Genomic DNA, 24,190 nt, shown 5'->3' on the forward strand with positions numbered 1-24,190 from the left:
CTCCACGTAATCAGTATCTACTCCATACGATACTTAAGGTTCTATGCCCACAGACAGTTTCAAACAGTCATGCAACGAGTATTCCTGAAGCTGGCGTAACAGTAAACAATGGTATTTTGTTCGCAAACGATTGTACTTCCTGAAGAATGTCATCGCGTAAAGCATTCTTGAGATCACCGCCGTCTTCAACACTTCAGCCGCTTGCTGTGTCGCGTTCTCTGCCGGAGCCAGTCATCGAAACGTTTTGTGCTAACGCGACATCCGTTCTCACTTTTACTTTATATAGAAAGCGTAGCCCTTGTTATGGGACACCATCAATCATCGGACAGCCGTGCAACAAATGAACGAAGTAATACTGAGGTTTGCTAAAGCCCACAGTAAGAAGGATTACTAAAGACTGTAATTGCAGACGCGGGACTTCCAAAGGCTTGAAACGATTATCTTAGGAAAATAAACATAACCCTTTTCTGCGAACTGGTAATTTCTAGTCTTCGCAGCGTAAGAATTTGAAATCCTGAGTGTCTTGCAGCACAACTGCATGCACAGGCTTGATGCACCCGGATAAAGTAGAAGATTCTTGCCATCCATGTTCGAGCAATGCGGTTTGAACATTCTGCCAATTCGCACTGGAACAGCTCGTGCTTTTCTTTCAAGGTCCTCAAATTGTTATTTGGCTCTGAATAGGACGTATGCAGGTAGTTCTATCTCAGTTTGATGTCTACCATTGCCTGACTTTGCACTGTCACGACGTGCAGGACGTCATCGTTGGTAAAACGAGTGGTAGTGAACGCAGCAACTTTGTTTACTATCAGAACAGCTAGAACCTTCACCCTTAGTTTTCCTAGGTAAAGTTGAATTAGATTACGTCAAGTCCTTTTGAACGCTACGCGGTGACTTTCTTTGCAAAAGATAAAATAGCGTTTTAGCACTTGTATCGTGCCCTCTCATCGGTTTCCGTTGTCGTCTTTGTTCTTGTACGGCTAGTTCGTTCAAGCGATGGCTTTAACACGTCCTAGTGGGGCGTGGTTGTATTGGAAATTACTCAGAATTGCCTTCAAGCACTCTAGGCGAGCAGTCTGCGTTTTGCGGCGTTTCAGATAACTGAATTTAGTCCACTTCAGTCATTCTAAACATAGAGCTGTTGCCGAGAAGGTAGGATGGCAAGACAATGGGTCTCCGACGACTGGGGCCGATAGCACGGGCGTTTCACCGATTGTAACTCATTCAGGTCTCATCTGACATGCTGTAACAACACGATTTGTAGGTAAGGAGTTGTTGATTAGCAATATATAAGTAACTAGGCTGAAGAATTCGTGTGTGCAATTTAAACGCTATATTTAGGTGAACGATGCGTTTGCACGACGAACGGGGTATGCAAGGCTCCGTACCCCACTGAAAGCGGAGAAGAGGCACAATGGTCTTTTGGTGTACTCAATTACAACTTGTATACCTACATTTATGATGTTGTAGGGACTGCGTTCAAACACATATAACTGAAAACTCGCGTCCAACTGGAGTACCGCACAGATTCCTTGAGATAGTGCCTTCCAAATGTCTACGTCTGCATGCATCCAAAGCAACTAGGTCAATTAGTTAAAGCGTAAACGTATATACATACCAGTTACAGTGTATATATGCTTACTAGTGCATTTGAGCATGCAAGGCAATTGGGTGATCGACATGTTCATGAACAGACAAAGTAAAGAAGACCGCGATGCTAGAGAGACTCCTAGATAAATGCCTCTTCATGCATACTGTGCATGCATAGATGTAACGTATATCCTACCTCTTGCTCCGTCGTCATCTGCAAACGGTACGCCGGGGTTGTCCACTAGGATAATTCGGTCGTCACACGGAACAACACCTTTAGCTTTGAAGTGACTCTGAACTAAGTCAGTAATATGTAGTAGGATGACGTCACTTTCGGAAAAGCGAACGTACGTCTGCGAACGTATTTCAATAGAACACAGGTCAACACTCTTCCTGATTTCTATGCCTGCAGATTGCGACCTCGCTTTCTTGCTGCTCGGCGCTACCAATCTAAACGCAGACCAAGGGGAAGACGGCGCCGGCGTCCAGGAAGTTCCGGGTGCTGGAGCTGTTGCGGTACTAGCAGCATGGCGACTTGCTTCACTGGTTACACCTACAACTGGCTGCAGCTGCAGGCAACGACTGTGCGAAAACGACGAGGCATCGGACACATTCGACTCTTCCAAGAGCGGGTGGCCGTACAGTTGATAGTGACCACCAGCCGAGAGTCCATCGAATCGAACTCCAGTCAGGGGAAATATTGCCGCCTCGTCGCCATCCTTTCTTTTCAGGTAAAAGACTTCTGCCTATAAAGTGACATGCAACACTGAATTCTGTCGATCACCTTAATTAATTAGTTAAGATTGTATGATTGTTTTAACATCTAAAGCTGTTTGCGCCGTGTACAACTTATCTTGCCTTGAAAACTCGAGACAACCGCAAACTGCTCACGTCAAACAATCATGTCACCAGTTACGTCCCACTCGTTGCACTTCCCAGTTCATACTTCACACTTCACACTTGCTGGACAGAATTGACACTCCGGAGAGTGAGGCAGTTGAATGTTAGTTCCTTGCCCAAAGGAATTTATGCATGTGGCCCTCCTGCACTCAAACTCTGACCCGAAGGCCCGAATGTTGCCAATCTCCAACTGCACACCATAACCAATTGATCCACACACACACACACACACACACACACACACACACACACACACACACACATATATATATATATATATATATATATATATACATTATTTTTCTTACAAGGACCCTTAGGGCCCGGGTTACTGCAGACACTACGAAGTACTTGCTACGATACTTTCTACCATACTTTCTACGATACTAGTATACAATCTACGATACTACTATACAATTGAAACACTATCAGCAGTCACTGTCTATATGTAACTTCTTCTTTGCTTCTTGGACAGAACCCGACACTCAGGAGAGAGAGGCAATTCTATGTTAGTTCCTTGCCCAAGGGAAATTATGTATGTGACCCTCCCGCAATCGAACTCTGACCCAAAGGTCCATACATACATACATACAGACAGTTAGAAGATGCTGGTCAGTATACATGCAAGGTGTCCAGCGACAGGACTACTTACGAACGTCATGGACATCTGGATGTCATCGATCCAAGCAACCAATTTTCGGCAATTTCTCAATGTTGTAAGATTCATTTAAATTTAACTTTTTCTTTAATAGAGATAAGGTAAAAATTAAAAAACAAAATGAATTGCACAGCTCTAAAATTATTTATTAGATTATTGATACTAAACATAGTATTTAAAAACGTGTGAAAGTAAGTCAACAAATCAACCTTTGTAGTAAACAATGAAATACCGATTGACATAATCAAATGTCGTATTAAATTGACTTTCTAAACGGTACGATAAGCATTCGTAAATAATACTGTTGTAAATAGAATTATTTAATGTAAGCGCGGTAATATGTTAAGAGCTGCGACACCAGCTTTACGCTTGCACGAGTTTCAGCATGTGAAGAATCATTGTGCATTTTGTAATTATTGTTAGAATACAAAACAACACATGCAGCTTGCACATCATGCATGATTACATGCGATTACCGCGGAGTCCGTTCCTCAATTATCATTCACATTCAATTGAGTAAATAGTCGTTATTTTCCATTTATATATTTTACTGTATATCATCTGCAGAGTATAATAGACATGCAGCAATTTTTGAAATGTTTAACTTGTATGCAGCATCTGATTGTGGAAAAAGTTGTGCTAGAAAGTCATTTGTTGCTGGAGGCGACACGACTAGTCCTGGTGAGTTCCCATGGCAAGCAATGCTGTGTTCTCCTCGGTTGGGACAACATTGTGGAGGAGTTCTCATTTCAGAGAGATGTGTGCTAACAGCAGCACATTGCTTAAAGTATCAGAGCAATAATAGAAAGACTATCACAGTTTGCTTGGGCAAAAATTGCGGCAATTGCTCCGAATCTGATTCTTTATCCAATTCCGTTTGTTCCAATTCTTCGTCGATAATCATACATCCAAATTTTAATCAAACTTCTTTCGATCATGATATCGCAGTTTTGAAACTTGCTCGTCCGGTTAACTGCAATTGTCGAACGATCATGCCAGTGTGTCTACCAGACAAGGCAAGAGATTCGTCATACATCCGAGCTCAACAAAACGGCATCGTCACTGGATGGGGTCGCGTCAATTCGACAGTCAGCAGATCTAGATGTTTACGTAAAGGCGATGTCAGGTTGAAATCTCGCCGTCTTTGTCAAATAAAGCATCAAGGTTACCAAATAACTGAGAACATGCTGTGTGCTACTGATTACAACGGTGCCTGTGAAGGAGACAGTGGCGGACCTCTGGTGGTAAAGAACAGAAAGTTTAGAGGTCGCTATGTGTTGGCAGGAGTTGTGAGTTGGGGAATCGGTTGTGGCGAAAAGACAAAGTTTGGAGTCTACACAGATGTGATCAGTCATCTCGACTGGATCAAGTCTAGTTGTGGCATCAACTGAATATTGGACTTTATAGAGATTATCTCGACTCTGAGGAAGACAAAGAACTTTGAGTTTTCTTTCTGCTTGTTGCACGTTTGCATTCGACTGTTTATACGTAGAAAATGTTACTGAATCGTCAAAACAAGAATATAGCAAAGTATTCGCAAAGCAGGCGTACTGGCTGTATAAATTATCGAAATTGATGATTGTCCCTAAAACGACTCCATCAAGTATCTGTTAACTTTCTTTATTTGGGCCAATATATTAATTGCTTTCTTTAGACAATAACAGGATGCTGTTAAATGCAGTTAGGAAATTCAAATAATCTAACCTCTAGTCTGCAGTCATAATCATTTCTTTAGGTAATGTATATTATTATTTTAACACTGCTTACGTACAGTAATGGATTAATCTCAATATTGGTGCTGTCGACAAGCTTTAATAACATGTTTACCAAACCCTTTTTCAAAATTTCCTTTTATATTTTCCAGATATACGCAACTCAAACTAGACTTGACTAGTTGGTATTGCACATAAAACAAATGTACAGTAGCAATAGTCGGCCTAACCGTTTATAAATGAAATCAAAGGTCTTAATACAATAGATTAAATTTACTAACAACATTGATTTGTGCAATGTGATGTGTGGCTGAATCTACGAGACCACGGTCTGAATCGCGAGCAAGACGCACGACACCAGTGTAACACCGGTTAACTTACTGTCCGTTCGTACTCCAACATAAATTTCACGGTTATTAGAAAAGAGTGAAGCTAGCAAAACACAATTTTCTATATTGCGTACCTCTTAACAGTATTGTTTGCTCGGTTGTTTTCTTGCGTAAATTTCACAATTAATTAACACATCACACTCACCGTTATAGTGTGCATCTTCTTGTCGCTTCTCATTGCTTGTTTTCCATCGGATAAAACGGCTCCTCAGCAGTTAAACACCACGAAGGTCAACCACAATAAGCATTTACGCTGCCGCAGTCCTCGTATATACTTGATTGCGGACCGTTGAGAATTAAACGTCATGATGCTGTATGTGCCTCTTGAAGAAAAATGCTTCGTGAACAAAAATGCTCGACTCTGTCCTTTGATAGACCGGGTGATGTTTATCACCCTGATTTTTCTCAGGGCAAACCTGCCTATTTTGATGTGTCGGTCAGGAATTCATTCGGCCCTTCCCACATTATCAACGCTGCAAGTAAAGCAGGTGTGGCTGCTGAAGCTGGCGAATGTGAGAAAGGTCTTTTAATATTATTTTAATATATATATATATATATATATATATATATATATATATATATATATATATATTGAGCCACCTAGGACATCAATGCTATATGTAAAATCCACATGGCTACATCACCGTTTTCAAAGTTTCACTATTTTATCTAAGACTATGTTAAAAATGTACATTTAGTTGTAATCCAGTAAAGTCAAGTCTCTGAAAAAGTAAAAAGTAAAGTAATGCTAATATATTTTAAGTATTTGAAATACACAATTTGAGTGTAACAACTATTAACTTGTAAAGAGACTATTTACTGCAACGTTTGTAAGCCACATAATTATGTATAGGGTAACGACTTGAAAACACTGCGATGATGAGTAAACATAAATAGTATCAATGATTTCAAATTTTCATAACAATAAAAAAATTGTTGCTTGCTTGGTTCACTTTGAACATCTTTTACTCAGTTAATAAAATAGATCTTGTGCTACAACGTACCTCAGTACCTGCTTACTTAAAAAAATGTGTTGCTTTTAAAACAAACTCTGCTTAGAAATACACAATATTGATCCTATATCTAATTCGTCGTTTTATCGACTCGTTTTTATTAATACGATACATATATAGTATTCCTCAAATGCAAGCTCAGTTAGGAAAACGTGACAGTAACAATACGTTTTAAAACGATCTTAAGAATTGAGTGGCAAACTGTTTCCCTAGCCAAAGTTCGTAGGTGTGATTTAATATGCAATCGACAAGATATAATGAGTCTTGAGAAACTAGAGGATGTTCTCGAGATTTTAGATCTCGACGACGTCAATCACCTACATATAGCAATTTAATGTACTCATACTAAAAAAATTGCAAAAGTCTAATTATTCGTAAATATTAAATAGGAGAAATGCATAAATTATAAATTATTGTAATTAAGATGCTAGTTCAAAATAATTATTTTGACCTTGGATAGGCAGAATGTAGGTATTCTAATGCGCATAAAATACAGGGTACAGTTAATGACCTATTCAATACTCGGTGACGATCAACCATTGAGATGGTATGAAATGAGTTCAAATATATATATATATATATATATATATATATATATATATATATGTATGTATATATACACAGCACTGAGAAGAATAGTTTTGCCGTATTATTCAAATAAAGAATATTTGACACAGTCATCAGCAAAAGATTTGTTACTACAGGCTATCCGCCTGCTTTAGATAAATGTGGTTCTCCTAGTAAGAGATAGGGGCACTGATATGATATCTCAATCGTCGTTCTATCTAACTCGTCAGTTCTTCTAATTTCTAATATTCTCTAAAATACAAAAGTAGTAATTATTAGAAGTGACCATATACTTTCATGTAGAGTCGTAGGCCTGATTGGGCTGCAGTCTTCAGTTTGGCAGAGTTGCCTATTAGACAATTAACAAGAAAATAAGTTTCAAAAAGTGGCTACTTTGTAGTTTTGATTTCAGTAATGCTATTATTAATTGAAGATTTTAAAATTTGCCAAATTTTGAAAGCAAACTGTACTCATGCTGCGACATTGAGACAGCATGTGTATCACGCTACAGTAGATATCACAGCTTGCATACCCGGATTAGGAAGTGTTGGACTAGTAGAAGAACGGTTGGCAATTAGGCGATTTAGAGGTGGATTATTAGAACAGAGTTCAACAAGGTAGGCGACGTATAGTACAGCTACACAACATCAATAAAGTACAGGGAAACCTGACGGAATGTCTTGCATGTCGATTCTCGACACAAACACGTCCGCTTCCTAACCCAGATTGCGTGTCGTTTACGCTCTACGTTGATTTACAATGCTAAATATTCTAAATCAAATGTTAATAACATATTTTATATCTTCTAGGTATGTAGTTGATTTGTGCGTGGTCGGTGGTGTTGCAATATTGGTTCATCACGTCAGCTGCAGAGACAGGTAGATAGAATATAAACTAAATGTATTTTCAAATATTCATCACAAACACTAGGTGCCTACTTTGCTTGCTACAATCCATCTGACAACGGAATGTCGTATATTGGTCCAAGATCAGAGTCGAGAGAAGGCAACAAGTGTTTATCACAGACAAACGGTGAAATCTCTTATTACAGAAATCTCGACAACTCGTCATCAAGTCCTTGCTGCAAGACAAGTAACGGCAAAAAGGAAATCTGCGATGTAGATTTATGTTATGGTAGGGTTGTGTTTATAATTAAACTTATAAGTTGTAATTGTAATATAATCATATTTTGCATAGGATATTTCATCAATTTCAAAAATGTTACAACGCTTTCCTCTCGACCGCTCACGAGTCAGGAAAAGCCATTTCTAGTAAGCCTTGCTACAGATGGAAATGTAGGGAAAAACCGAGACAGTGCTTCGTAACAATGATGCGAAATAAGATTGCTTGGTGGAGGGCAGATTTAGAAAAGGACATTGTCATTAACAGTGTCGTATTTTACGTCATAGACGCGTGAAAAAGTGTTGAACAAATTCAAATTGAACTTTACAGGTCTATCAATAGCGATTTATATATTTCCTGTGGAGACCCTTGCATACGCAACACTTCAGTGATTGTTATTGGCTATCGCAAATGTGCCGTTGGCAATGCAATAAGAGCACGATACGTCCGTGTAAAGGGTAGTTTTAAAAGTGACGGTATATTTGTACTTATTTTGTGTGAAATGCAGATAAATTGCGGTATCGCACCTATAAGACAGTGTAGACATCGTGACTTTCCCTCAGACAAATCTAAACCCTTTAGCGAAACTTTACGCAAAGATTCGTTGGAAATTCAACGCAATGAAGCCTACTGGCCACGTTCAGTACGAGAGTTGACGTGTCAAAACTGTGGTTACTGGTCGATACCGGTGTGCATAAAAAGATGATATCATAAAAATAAAACTTTGTATTGGTTTGCTATTGGTAATTTCTCATCGCTCTGTTAGTATCACTACTAAACTTGAAGACTAATACTAAACATATTGAGCTTTTACCAGGAGTGTTTAGTCATGCAGAAGAAAATGCCGTGGGCCTAAACGCAATTGACGTTATTGTACGTAGTAATACTGGTGGCGAAATTGGTTTCTTAAAATGTGCAATAGCTAGTTCCTCACGTTCCAGTCAGCTTCGAGTATTTCTTTTAAGATTAATATGTATTAATGTCAATTAAGCTATATCTTCGAGACGGCAAAAATCGACAAAGCTGGCAAAACTGAGTGAAGATAATAGTTAAAGACAGCAATGAGCAAGAACAATAATGTGGAGAGACATACAACAAATCTTTTCAAGGCCAGAATGTTTCTTTTAGATGTGGAAACTGAATTCTTTCTTCATTTTTTCGCCTTACATTTGACCATCGTGGAACGCCCTCTTCTACACGACCTATTCAAGTATGTGAAGTGCAAGTATTAGTAGGTAAGTTTGATAGTATACTGAATGCTGATTCAAGTCTCTAATATCTATTTCAGTTATTGAATATGGAAATCCTCCATTAGTTCGTTTTGCTTGGCGTGCCATCAGGTCATTATCGATCAATTTAACAGCGACGTATATTTGTATGCAAGGATATTTTTTAACAACTCCTCAGACTATTTTAAGTGTTTCAGTCATGGCAACTGTTCGTTGTCATTACCTTCCTGTGCATCAGGTAAAAGAACAAAAATTTACCGCATTCCTCATCTCCATGTTGTTCTGGGTAGTTGGTTTATGTGACGACCCACAAGAAAGATTGAATCACGCATTCACTAAACTATCGAGCGATACACAACGACCTATAGGCAGTAAAGTTTATTATACATGCGATAGTGGTTACGAGAAACAAGGAGAAAACCAACTAATTTGTAATTCAAACGCCGAATGGGAAGGACAAATCAATTGCAATGGTAAATATTACAATCGTTTGTCTTGCAATTCTTTTCAATTTTTATCTTATTGTAGATTTAAAATCCAGTCAGATGCCTCAGTTAGAAAATGGAGTTGTAAATGGAAATAGATACAATGCAACATTTTCATGTTTTTATGGGTATCGACTAATAAACAGCGGCATTGCATACTGTGGAAAAAGCAGTACGTGGAGATACCCTAATCAGAGACCCAAAAAGTCAAGGTACCAAGTCCATTCAAGATTCATATTACGGTACCCAAAAAAACTAATTTTTGCCAGTTATGCGGTGCGCGAATCTCAAATCGGTGTTAAATAGGAAAGAGCAAACGCTTGACCTGACGGTGAACAGCACTTTAAACTATGTTTGTAAGAAAGGATACATAAGAAAAGGCATCAAGTCACGGACATGTGCAAACGAGATCACAGCCTAGTGGGACCCGGCTGAGCACACGAGTAATGTCTCATGAAAGGTTTGTCTCAACTAAAAAATTCATTTTTTTATAATTTTGTTACATTCTTAGGAAAATGTAAATTTTAGTCAGTCTTATAATTGAATTAGATGTCTGATAAAATATGAGAGTTCTAAACATATGCACAAAGTTGGCAAAAAACTACATCATAATGTCAAATTTATAGTAACAAAAAATGTAGTAATTCAAGTCTACTGTTTAATTAATAAAACGGCAAAATATTTTTCTTTAAAAATTTAGAAGGAATGGTAACACCTGTTGTTTGTACAGGGAAGACTTTGTGATACTTTCATCATTTGGATCTTGTCGGACCTAAATATACCTGACACTTATAAAACTTCTTAGATATAGTACACTCAGTCTGCAGGTACAACTTATATCTCACGCATAGGCGACAAAAGCGGGGGCAGGAGGGGCGACTGCTCCTCCAATATCTTCATCTCCACCGCAATGCCAGAGTAAAAGTTTTCATATGACATTTTTCAAACTCTTAAATTCAACTTCTTGTAGAATTATATTATCCTAACTTGCGGTATAATACAATATTTTTATCGTTCAAAGTCAAAATAAAAAGACAAGAAAAACGCTGTTTTGCTTAGGAGATATCGCTACGCTTTCACATCGCTTTGGGTACTACCTAGATGGAAGATCTCACAGAAGCGTATGCATAGCATCCATGCAGGGTGGGAGGGACAGCCTAGTTGCTTTTCGTTTTCTTACACCTGTAGCTACTATGACCTATTTTACATGTAGCAACCATTTGCAGCTGATTGGGGGGGGGGGGGGGTCATTGACCCCATGGTCTTCAGGGTTTCTGTGTCTCACCTCACATGCTTGCGACAGAAATTAATTTGCGAAATCATGGGCAACTGGACTGTCAGCCAACCACAACGAGCTTTAGGTATGTGTACACGGTTTTCTTTTCTTTGCATGAATAACAGTCTGCACAAAAGGCTGAAATATCTTCTTACTGCCATTTTAGTTCAACATCTTGTCGTAGTCAAAGTGATACTTGTGAGGCTAAAATAAATATGCAATCATATATAGTGACATTTACTGTAACTATATACAACAGACACATACAAATCACGTTTGTATGATGTGATTCTTGCTGTATTCTGTCTCTTAGCAGTCAACTGCAAAAAGCCCCTTGATCCACAAGATGGGCGATGTTTTGGAAACTCCTATCGCTACCAGAATGTGGCTCAGTGTACATGCAATGCCGGATACTTCATGATAGGCAGCACAGAGATAGCATGCAACAATAGAGCTCTGTGGTCTTCACCACAACCACAATGCCAAAGTAAGATTTTCTCATATAGCAACATAATTCTCGAATTCGATGTTGTTTAGGAGTCTATTGAAAGGATTTTGGTATTATCATCAATACCGTCATCATAATTCAAGACTTTCTTGCTTACATTGATATTTACGAAACACTAATTATAGATTTCAGTAATGGTCATACAAATGACATTGTAATATATGGTTCTTGCTCTATTGCCTCTTATCGATCAACTGCAGAAAACCCATTGATCCAATCAATGGACGATTTTCAGGAAACTCCTATCGCTATCAGGGAGTTGCCTGGTGTAGATGTGATGTTGGATACTACATAAAAGGCCGAAGAGATATAACATGAAAGGCCTTAGCAAAATGTTCTCCACCTCCACCAACATGCAAAAGTAAGTTTCTCTAATCTAATGATTATTTTTAAAGTCAATTTTTGTATTCTAGGGTCTATTGCCCGGAACTGACGTATAATGTAACTCGTTAATGGAAAAAATGTGAAAAGCTGTTCTACAGGAAGGTTTTGTGTGGGAGATATCGTTACTTTCCTGCCTCGTCCTGGTTACTACCTGAACGGTAGCTTTCACCTCAAATGCTTGCCATCGAAATCAATCTACGAAAAGATAGGCAACTGGAATTCGAGCCAACTACCGCAAACATTTAGTATACAAACTTTACTTTTCTGTAAAAAATAGTTTGTATTATTTGTGTTGATTAGAAAAGACATGACCTACTCCACCCTCAAAGATCAACAACGGATCAGTCCATGGTAGGGACTCTACAGTTCATTCCACAGTCACATTTACATCCTCAGATGGCTACGAGTTAGTAGATGGCGACTCTAGAAGATTTTGTATGTCGAATGGACAGTGGAGTGGAAAACAACCAAGATGTCATCGTGAGTTTTTCTAGACTAACATTGGTCGAATTCCATCTTAGGTGTTTCTCACTAGACGTTTGCACTAATCTCGGGCCGCAAAACGGGTCGGCTAAACATTGCGTCGTTCGAAACAAAATGGCAGAACAAGTCTGTCTAAAGGCAGACGAATGCCTGTCAGATTTCACTCCGGTGTGCTCTAGTGATGCAGAAACTCACAACAACGTATGTCGTATGAAAATTGCCGGCTGCAAAAAGTACGGCGCTAGAGACACAACGGCGGCTGTAGCTAAAGGACAATGTCGTTATGGTACAAAATAACTGGCAAATGTTTACCCTTTCATATTTTAACATTAATTAGATGGAGTTTGTACTGAATCTCAACCGACACCTGCTTCTGGAAATGAGTGTAGAGTCACTGCCTATCGATATTATTACAATACTGCAAAATCAGAGTGCGAAAGGTATATACGCGCACGGACTGTGCTACAAAGAACACAACCGTTTCTTGACATTGGACGATTGTAAAGACGTTTGCGTCAAACGTACGATCAATTTTAATGCTATCCGTTCGCCATATATACGATTTATAACAGTTATTCTAGGCAGCTAATCTTTGCTTATCTGCAATGGATCCTAGCTTGTGCAAATTTCGTCAGCTACGTTATTATTACAACGTGACAGAAGAAAAGTGCAAGGAATTCTACTATTCAGGCTGTTTTGGAAATGAAAACAATTTTGTGACAAAGCCGGCATGCGAAGCAAAATGTAGACCCTACAGTAACTTAAGTGTCAATCAATAATTTGCAAATATGTTTCAGGCAATGGTGTTTGCGCCACTCATGGAGCAGACATGACCGCAGGTAGACAACACCACTATTCTATCATATTTGGTATTGATTTTCACAATATTTGAAATTTCAGAAGATTGCTGTAAAAACAGTCTGAAAGATCAGTGCAAGGGCGAACTAGGTCAGATGCAGTATATGAGTATAAGCTGATATTAAGTTTAATTGATGTCAATAATTCAGTATTAGATATCGATTCTTCTGACCAAGAAACAAAGCAAGGCAAAGTTGTCGTCGGTCTTAAATTACAAACAAAGAATTTACAATGTCAACGAGTATCGAGATATAGGAACGCCGACACACTTTCACTGTCGACTGTTGAAAGCACGGTGGACGGATGCAATATGAGATGTCCTCATTTTAACTCAGGAACAAAGTATCTAGTTGTTGTGAAAGGTGCCACAATCAATCAATATATGATATATATAATATAAACATAATAAATTGAGCTGTTACCCTACTCAAGCAGAAACTTGTATCGCAAAATCGAGGTCGACTGAACGTCAGTACGTATCGCTTCTCGTTGATCCTTGTTTCAGAAAGTAGTTGCTGAGAGATATGAAGCTTACAACAAACCGCATTACACCCTAGATTTGTTCCTCGCACCCTGTGCACTCTAACAGAAAACCTTTGAAGGAGAACTAGGCGATCGGAACGTCACTTTCCAAAGGACTCTTGCAGAACCTCTCGCGTTGGCCTCGGAATTCGGTTCATGTCACCGTAACTGTGCAAAATGTATCTTAGACTTATCTGTGACAAAGTGAGACGTACAATCTTTTGAAAACGATCAGTCAGTTAAAGAAATAATCAAGCGAGACTACGCAAACTACAATAGTCAGTATATATTCTCAGCAGTAATTATACACTATATATATATATATATATAGTGTGTGTGTGTGTGTGTGTGTGTGTGTGTGTGTGTGTGCGTGCGTGTGCGTGTGTGTGCGTGCGTGCGTGTGTGTGTGTGTGTGTGTGTGTGTGTGTGTGTGTGTGTGTGTGTGTGTGTGTGTGTGTGTGTGTGTGTGTGTGTGTGCAAAAAAGTCTCTACAAACTGCAAACGGTACAAATAATAGTTGCTCTAAATGACAAAAACTCTTTATGCCCATAAAATTATAAATTTACGTGAGTCACTGAGCAACAAAAAGAGAAACAAAAACAGCAGCAACCACCACAACAGCAATAACAACAATAACCCCTTCAAAGTAAGAGAGAAAAAACGGAATAACAATTTTAAAAAGTAAAAATTAATTAAATCTCAAACGTTAATGTTAAATTTTAAAAATGTTAGTTAAATTGAAATGTTAAAATTTTAAATTCAAAAAATATTAGGTCTTTCAAGTTACGATTTTCAAAATAAAATTAAGAAATAGAAAACAAAAGCAGAAAATTACAAAGTTAGATACATAAAAAGTGTAATACATAAACATAGAGGGGTCCAACCGCCTCATTGACCCTCTATGTCTACATAAATAAGACATGTATATTTTCATTATCTGTTGACAATGTTGTCCCTGAGGAGATTTATAGTAATTTAATTAATACGTTAATTGATGTATATGTCAGTAAGAAATGTGCTTGCTAATCACAGGGTGCGGTAGTACCCTGTATGTAGGGATTGACCAGATTGTGTGGGCGTGGTCATATTATAGACCTTCAGAAATCACCTTAAAATGCCGTTAAATATCTTGAAAACGACAGATAGAAAATCTTACAAGTTCAACTACGTTTTACTACTTCTGAATTGATCTCAGCTTGTATTCAGAATGAGAAAATTGCTCGTCAATTTCGTAGTTTTCGCTGGATTTTGTCTTCTTTCTTCTTCTTCTTCTTCTTCTTCTTCGTCTTCTTCTTCTTCTTCTTCTTCTTCTTCTTCTTCTTCTTCTTCTTCTTCTTCTTCTCCTTCGTCACGCATAAAGCTTTGGGTTACAAATGGACTACTAGACGACGGTGTGGTTTGCAAACAGACCGAATAAATTAAAGCGAAATTCAACTATTACCGCCTATTTGATGTTGGTGGAGGTTGAAATTTTAGAAGGATATGGAAGAGCACATACCGAGCCATGCCGTTCAGAGAGTTTGTGCATGTCATTCGCACCATGTTTTGATCTCTGGTTAGCTTGGGTTCACCTACAACACTCACCTGATGAGCGTTACCTCCGTTTTTCACTTCCACTCAGGTGTTCCTTACCCGGATTAAAAGGTCATTACATCGTCCTCCTTACATTGTCGAAAATCAGCTCAATTACAGCTTAGTCGTCGAGTTGGTTTGTCAAGGTCAGTCAAGGTGTGTTGCTACGCCTTGATAGAGTAACTACACGAGCCGTGTCAACTCTGTCTGCTGCTGCATGCTGTTTTAGAAGCTCAGCATTAACATGTAGTGTATAGTCGCCATAACAGTACGTGAAAACCGGTAGAAATATTTGTACTAAGAATTTACATCTTTCAGGAAACAATGCAGGCGTGGGTGTGTGCTTTACTGTTACAATATTTGTTGGTTACGTCAGATACGTCATCGGAAGAAACAGGTTTCCTAATTTGAGTCAAATTTTGTTTGAATATATATATATATATATATATATTTATTTTCAAATATTAGGTATCTACTTTGCATGCTACAATGTGGGTGACAATGGAACAACGTTTGTTGGCCCACAATCAATGATTGAAGGAGGAGAAAAATGTTCAGCATTAGATGGTGAAAATAGAGTTTATTGCAGAAATACTGACAACTCTGGTTCTCGTCCTTCATGCAAAACTGAAAAACAAGGCAAAGTCAAAAAGCAGGCATGTGCTATAGTGTCTTGTCATGGTAAGTATGTAGATCCCAAAGTAAAACACGAAATCACGATAGAATACGTTGTATAGGATATTCTATCAATTTAAAGAACGTCACGCCCTTGTCATCAAAACCAGTACAAATTGGTCGTCAAATACTTGGATCAAGTTTGGCCAAAGATCGACGGCTTAGTACCGTCTTGACAGACTGCTTTATTTCATCTCTAAAAGATACGGATGCTTGGTGGATGGCAGATTTGGGAAACGAAATAATCGTCAACAGTGTTGGCTTTCATGCACTAAACCTCCAGTTCTCTGACCAAAATATTAAACAGATAGTAGTAGAATGATCAATTACTAAAGATAATTTGTTTTCTCCATGTGGCGATCCATGGAATCCAAAGATTGCAACAGATGAAATTGCCTATCGCAGATGCGCTCCTGACGCCGGAATTTGGGCAAGATACGTTCGTATCAGAAGCACTTTTGATAGCAACAGTTTTTCAACGCTCGTTTTGTGTGAAGTGCAAATAAACAGTGGTATAGTTTCTTCACAGTGCAGACATCAAAATTTACTCTCTAACCAAAGAAGCACTTTTAAGGAAATTCCAAAAGAAGAAGGGTTGGAGATTCAATGCCAAAATGGATATTGGCCTAGATTGCCGCAACAACTGACTTGCCAAGACTCTGGCTACTGGTCTGAATTTAGTTGTAAGAAAGGTAAGAGTTAGGAAATCCTAACATCTATTTGTACTTTCGTCTTTTTATTTGTAATATTATCAAATTTTGTGTTAGTGGAAAATTTAGACTTAAAACAAATCGTTCACAACATAACATTCTATCCGACATTTTATCAAAGTCGCGGGAATGCAGCTGTAGCAAAAAACGCAATTGACGGGATAAAACCTACGTATCCTGGAAAAGAGCATTTCTGGTACTGTGCATCTTCAATCAGATCATCACGAAGTAGACTTCAAGTCCTGCTTTCAAATAAATACAATTTGATATCAGTTAAGCTCTATCTTCGAAACGTACGACGAAACTGGCAAAACGGATTGAAGGTAATAGTTACAAATGAAAATGGTCAAGATCATCAACGTGGTGAAACATATAATAATAAAACTCACGGACAAACACCTATATTCGATTGTGAAAATGGAGTTATTTCTTCCTCTCTCCGACTACAGAAAGAAACCTTGTGGCTTCAAGTATGTGAAATTGAAGTTGCTGCGAGTGAGCTGATGCCATGCATATTTGTGTGATGTCGTCTATAAAGTCTATTTTGTAGTTGCCGAATGTGAAAGTCCTCCTCAAGTAAATTTCACTACGCGCTTGTTTGAATCAGTATCAATTCACTCAAATGCAAGCTACACCTGTGTGCCAGGATACTCGCCAAAGTCTCCTCAACGTATTACGTGTCTGACTTACGGCAAATGGTCTTCACCTTTGCCTTCCTGTAGTGCGAAAAATCTCTCGTTTCTAGCAGAATAAGTAGAGTTATTGGTTTTGTAATCTAAACAGACCCTGTTTCGTGTGCTGCGCCATCAGCTAGAATAGGAAACGCTTTTGCTGCACTGTCGGACAAAACAAAAACTCATTTTGGAAGTGTCGTCCAGTATAATTGTGATAGAGGTTATGAAAATGAAGGCAACAATGTACAAATATGCAATTCAGATGGACAATGGGAAGGAAAGATTGTTTGTAAAGGTACAATCCTAAAAATGGTCAATATTTTCAGTATGCTGAAAGAAGTTATTTCTCACATTACCGTTTTGAATTGCTCTTCGCTGCTTCGACTAGAAAACGGGCAGATACAAAAAAGTGGACCGGAGATAAACTTAAAAAGAAAATAAATGAGCATATAGAAATGGAAAACCAAAATGTGAAGGTAGTAAATAATGTGTGTGTGTGTGTGTGTGTGTGTGTGTGTGTGTGTGTGTGTGTGTGTGTGTGTGTGTGTGTGTGTGTGTGTTTGTGTGTGTGTGTGTGTGTGTGTGTGTGTGTGTGTGTTTGTGTGTGTGTGTGTGTGTGTGTGTGTGTGTGTGTGTGTGTGTGTGTGTGTGTGTGTGTGTGTGCGCGCGCGCGTGTGCGTGTGCGTGTTACAGTGATGGCGAGCTAGTGTCGCGTAGCCTGACCCCTTTGCGCCGCGTCATCCCCCTGGGAGGAATGGGATCTGGTGAACAGGCTTTGATGTCGCTGTGTGCCGCGTAGACAGAAATCGGCTATCTAATTAGCTGAAGACTGGATTAGTTTCTTAAACGCTTCACTAAAGACTAGACTGGTATGCAAGCAGGGCAATCCTATCTCATTAGCTTCTCTTGTTTCGTAGAGAACCACTCGAAGACCACAGCTAGAATCGTTGCTGTTTGTGAAATCTGCATGTCTACAGCAACTAATTAAACGCGGCAGCCGGAATTTTGACGTCGACAGGATCGATGTCGTACGTCTGGCTTTGTGCACTCGTGTCACAATAGAGACTGAATGCGAATGCACTGAATGGATGCGAACGTACTCAATGCTGTTTGCTGTTTTGACGTCTAATGCGGCTGCTGATAGTCCAGAGTTAGCGATATCAGGTCCTGGAATTGAAGGGCTTGGAGCTGACACCATTGAAACAAGATGAGTCGTCTTTCTGTGTTTGGGTAATCATCTCACATGTTTTGTGCATTGCTTTACATCGACTACATTCGCATTCAGTCTCCATTGTGACACAAGCGCACAAACGCTAAGTTTATAAGTAGAACAAATTTTACTTAATTTCTCTAATCTGGTTTTATTGTAGAATTTTTGTGCAATCATATGCCTGTGTTAAAATATGGGAGAGTTGAAGGGAATAGCAACAAGGTAATTTTTTTGTGTTTTTATGGCTACCTACTAAAGAACGCGGGTATCGCACATTGCGGGGAAAACAACACTTAGAGATATCTCAATATACCACCCCAAAAATGTCAAGGTAAATAACTACATATTAAGTCTAATAATATTACTGACAAATACAAGTTATTTTACAGTTATGAAATGCAAAGAACTCAAATTAGAAAATGGATTGTTAACAAAGCACAATCTGACAGTAAACAGTACTATCTACTTTGCTTGTAAGAAAGGCTACGAGAGGAAGGGCATCCGTTTACGTATATGTGTCTCTACCTCTACCACCGCTTTCTGGGACCCACCTGAGGAGACGAATTCTGTCTCATTTCAAGGTTCTTTAGAAATAGACCAACTTTATTCCTTTACATTGTACATTCTATTTTTTTGCAATCTCGTTGAAGGAATTCCGTTGTCTGTTATATACTTAGCTGTCTGTCTGTGTGTATGTGTGTGTTTGTATGTATATTTCTCTTATTTGTGAGAGGCTGTACCTGTTAGTACAAAGTGAAATATATTATTATTATATTATTACGTAACTTTCAAAAAACTAAATAACTCTTTTAAAGAAACTTAAAAATAAAATTTTTTATAGTTAAGTAGACGTTAATATGTCAAGAAGGCAAATGTATAGTAAACGATCCTAATACATTCTTATGTAAAGCTGTTTTTTACAAAATGAATTTAGCAAAAGTGACGGTAGTCTCTTACACAGCCCCTCTTAACGCGCGCGCGAGGAGCGGAGAGGGGGCGTTGCCCGCATGCAAAAAGGAGGTCCGTTGAAATCCAGCAGATAATTGGGAACAGAAAAGGAGTGACTAACGCCTGACATCGTCTCTTTAGCACGCGTAGAATGCGTCTGCCTCGGGTGATCGCCAGTTATTATGTCACTAGACACGCTGTGAAGTTGAGACTTCATACGTTTGCATGCGCATTGTTCCATACAGCCGTAGTAGTTCACTAGAAGGGCACAGGGACTGAGGAGATCGGAAAGTAACAGTCATTCCCTCATACACGGGTAAGATCCTGAGATTCAGATGGCAAGCTACCTCGGAATGCGTCAAATAGTCAAGGTGACGTACGCTAACGTTGTATTGGTGCAGAGATTCCTAGTGCATCACGTAAGTTTCACCTCGTGATTCATAAACTGCTGGGTCTGGTGAGTCTGGTCGTCTAGTCTAGAGGGTCATGATCACCTCATCGTCATCAAGTAATCACGTAAGTTTTAGCTTGTGAGTCTTAGCTAGCTAACTGCGATAGCCGTAAAAAATTCCCGGGCTAGGGTCTACGGACCGATAGAGTAGGGTCAACTATTACCACCAATACATGTACAACGTACGTCACCTTGATTTGAACGCGCGTACGGCATTCGCATACCGCGCTAGATTGCCATCTGAATCTCAGGCTCTTACCGCTGTATGAGGGAATGACTGTTAGTTTTCGATCTCCTCAGTCTCTGTCCCCTTCTAGTGAACTACATGATCTGCTAGGTATACACTCTATGGAACAATGTGTATGCAAACGTATCACGTCTCAGCTTCACAGCGTGTCGAGTGACATAATAGCTGGCGATCACCCGAGGCAGGCGCGTGCTACGGGTACTAAAGAGATGACGTCAGGCGTTAGTCACTCCTTTTTCGTTATCAATATCAATTGAAACAGTCCTCTTCATAAATATAAAAGAATTTGTATACAAAACGAGACACTCAATCACTGTGTTGGGAAATGGTCCAATAAACAGCCGGTGTGCAAACGTAATCATTATCTTAAATTTTTAAAAACGCTGGTTTAGTTTTGGCGTCTTTAGCTAAACGTTGTCCCACAGTCATGAAGCAAAAGAATAGAAAAATATTGGGCAAACTATATGAGTACCCACACTCTATCACTATTGGCTGTGATGATGGTCACGAACTTCGTGGTGGCAGTAGCGTGTGGAATTGCTCTGACCAAGGAACATGGATTGACACAATGACCAAAAAGAGTGGCGAACTACCTTCATGCGAACGTAAGAGTAATTATTGATTTCACAAGCTAACATGCTAACAAGCTAACATGCAATTCAAACGCAGAATGCAAAGTAGAAATATTCTGCCAAAGTTGATTATTACAAGAACATCAACTCAATTTTAAAATTATTTTTTATTGTAGAATTTTTGTGCGATCACATGCCTGCATTAAAGCATGGAAGAGTTAAAGGAAATAACAACAAGGTAATTTTTTTGTGCTTTTATGGCTACCGACTTATGAACGCGCGTAGCGCACATTGCGAAAGAAACAACACTCGGAGATATCTCAATAAACAACCCCCAACGTGTCAAAGTAAATTAATACATGTTAAGTCTAATAATACTGCTGACAAATACAAGTTACTTTTTTAGTTATGAAATGCCAAGAACTCGAATTAGAAAATGGAATTGTACCAAAGCCCAACCTAACAGTAAACACCACTATCACCTTTGCATGTATGAATGGCTACAAGAGGAAGGGCATCAGTTTACGAAAATGTGTCTCTAACACTACCACCGCTTTCTGGGACCCATCTGATTCTGTCTCATGCAAAGGTTCGTTAGAAATAGGCAAACTTGATTCCTTTACATTGTTTATCACTACATAACTTTACAATACCCCTAAATAATATTAGATGTTAAGCAAATTTAGGCATTAAAAGTTTAATAGTTAAGTAAACGTTTAATATGTCTAGAAGGCATATGTATAGTAAATGATCAAAAACATTTTATAAAAAGCTGTTTTTACAGAAATGAATTTAGCAAGATTGACAGCTGCATATGCCGTTGTCATACTCTTTGTACAAGTTTAAATATCACATCTAACAAATAAAGTATATTGGTTGTAAATAATAGAGTATGTGTTCACTGTTTTGGCAAGATCATGTCCAAATCCATCAAGGTCAAACTTCGTGAATGTAACTATAGTAGGCGATGCATTCTTCTTTCCAGAAACTATAAACCTGACTTGCAATGAAGGTCATGAGCTAATCGGTGGTAAATCTATATTCAAATGCAACGAGAAAGGCAACTGGGTTGAGGTCAAAACGCCACAGAAAGAAACTGAAAATAATGTTCAAGATAGAATTAAAAATCAAAGAACGTACATTAAAAAATGTACAGAAAATCAAATGCTTGTACCTAAAACAAATAAAGTAGTAAATCCTCACTTTCCAACTTGTAAACGTGAGTAACAAGTTTAAAACAATATTTATAAGTTCTGTTAAACCAAATTATATATTTTAAATTATAGCAAAGAACTGCCACATACCAAAGGAGAGTCCACACTGCAAGAGAATAGAAGTATACTTTCAGTACGCAGGTGTCGTAAAATATGACCGCGACTATGATACTGCATACTTGGACCAAGTCAAACTCAATGTAACTCATCAGAACAATGGTCAAACAAAGCATCTAGCTGCAAACGTAAATACGTTATTAAGATATATACATATATATATATATATATATATATATATATATATATATATATATATATATATATATGTGTGTGTGTATATGTAATATTGACGATTTAAATTTAATATTTAGAAATTCAATGTCCACCTGTTAGCGATCCCGAACATGGTACAGTACAGTTGAGCTCAGAACAAAGGTTTGTAGATGACACGGCAGTTTACAGATGCCTTTCAGGCTATGACATAAATATGGATAAAAACATTCAGAAATTTACTCGAATTTGCTATCAACTCGATAACCCTCACGAATGCAAAGGAATGTGGAGCAAAATCTCGCCATGTTGTATACGTACGTCCTGTTTATGCTAATTTTGTCACATCAATAACAGACTTGTATTACAATAGCAAGGTCATGTCCGGATCCTAACAATTCTAACTTCAGAAATGGAAGCATCCAGGAAAATGCCTATTTCTACCTAGAAAAAATCTTCCTAAATTGCAGGAGAGGTCACGAGCTCGTTGGCGGAGGATCCTATTTTCAGTGCAATCAAAGTGGCCAGTGGCATGAAATATCAAAACCCAGTGATGAGGCATCACAAAAAACCAATGTGAGAATAAACTCAGAACTTGAGAAATTAAAAGCCTGCATATCGCCAAAGTCAAATTCAAACAAAACGACGCATTTCTCCCCGAAGTGAGACAATTTCCTACCTGCCGACGTAAGAATGTAGCAATTACGTATTAACTTAGTATGCATATTTAGTGCATTGTATTTTTTAGCTAAAAATTGTAAGAGACCTGTTGTTAACAGTAACTGTACTCTGGTGTCAAGGAGCTTCCATTATCCAAACAAAGTGATGTTTGACCGCAACTATGGATACTGCGTTGTTGGTAGTACTAGTTCTCAATGCAATTCACAAGGACTTTGGTCAAATGCGTCACCAAACTGTGAACGTAAGATATAACTTTTGATTGATTAACAAAACAGCGTTAATAACAGTTGGTAATTGGTGCAAACAGATTGCTTCTGACTGAACCACATTATTACGTACGGAAGCCAATTTTGTGAGATTCGGCTTAACGCGTTCTAGTAGGCGCACTTAACTTTGGAATTGATGAGCGTCTAACAAATTATTTTTTAAATATTGACGAGTTGGTTATCATGAAAAATGGCATCTATCTCGTTGAGTAATTTGGTTTATAATACGTAATTCTGTACTGTATGTCATGGCTTGTAAACTGTCTCTTCCTTTACTTTTACATCATAACACTCAGCAGCATAGATGCTATAAATATATAATCTTTCTATATAATATAAGCTAAAGCCGACGCCAATGAGCAAATAGTAAATGTACATTTCTAAAATTGTTGCGTCCAAGCTTCACGTGCCCGATCGCATCCGCAGATTCTGACATATTTTTGCTGTAGGTATACAATGTCCGTCCCTTGAACGTATAAGAAGCGGCAGCTATATCCTGAGTAAAAACCACAGATATGTAGACACCAGAGCGCGCTACACCTGCAAAAGAGGCTATGATATCTTTATGGATGCAGAAAGGTCGTCTTACAACAGCCAATGCCGTCAAAATAAAGACATGAAAAGATGTGAAGGACACTGGAGCGGAAGAAAACCGTGCTGCATACGTAAGTTTTACGTCTGTAGTTACAATACAATAACCTATTCATTTCTATTTTAGCAAGATCTAGTCCGAATCCTACGCCATTTGAGAACGGAACGGTTATTGGAGATCATTTCTTTTATCCGGAAACAATTTCAATCAGATGTGATGTCGGGTACAAATTGACGAAAGATGGGCCAATTTATCAATGGGATGAATCAGGATCTTGAGTTCCTCTATTTGGTCCATGGGCAAAAAGGCATAAACCCGAAAATTTGCGCGCAGAGGCAGAACTGCAACTAGTCCGAACTTGTCTAAGAAATAATACCATTCAAACAAAAAATTTTGAAAATTCTGAACTAAA

The 24,190-nt window shown here is 38.5% G+C and overlaps 1 protein-coding gene across 1 annotated transcript; it reads left to right on the plus strand.

Moving 5' to 3' along the window:
* Positions 1-3,738: 3,738 nt before the first annotated feature.
* Positions 3,739-4,540, plus strand: LOC134176128 (vitamin K-dependent protein C-like). Its single transcript, XM_062642806.1, has one exon. It carries the CDS (start codon positions 3,745-3,747, stop codon positions 4,537-4,539), a length of 795 nt encoding a protein of 264 aa, XP_062498790.1. The 5' UTR covers positions 3,739-3,744; the 3' UTR covers position 4,540.
* Positions 4,541-24,190: the final 19,650 nt, after the last annotated feature.

This window comes from Corticium candelabrum, chromosome 2 (genome assembly GCF_963422355.1).
Source record: "Corticium candelabrum chromosome 2, ooCorCand1.1, whole genome shotgun sequence".
Classification (NCBI taxonomy): domain Eukaryota; kingdom Metazoa; phylum Porifera; class Homoscleromorpha; order Homosclerophorida; family Plakinidae; genus Corticium; species Corticium candelabrum.

What these genes read in the sequence shown, in the direction of transcription:
- LOC134176128 (XM_062642806.1), top strand. Translation starts at nt 3,745, where the DNA reads ATGTTTAACTTGTATGCAGCATCTGATTGTGGAAAAAGTTGTGCTAGA.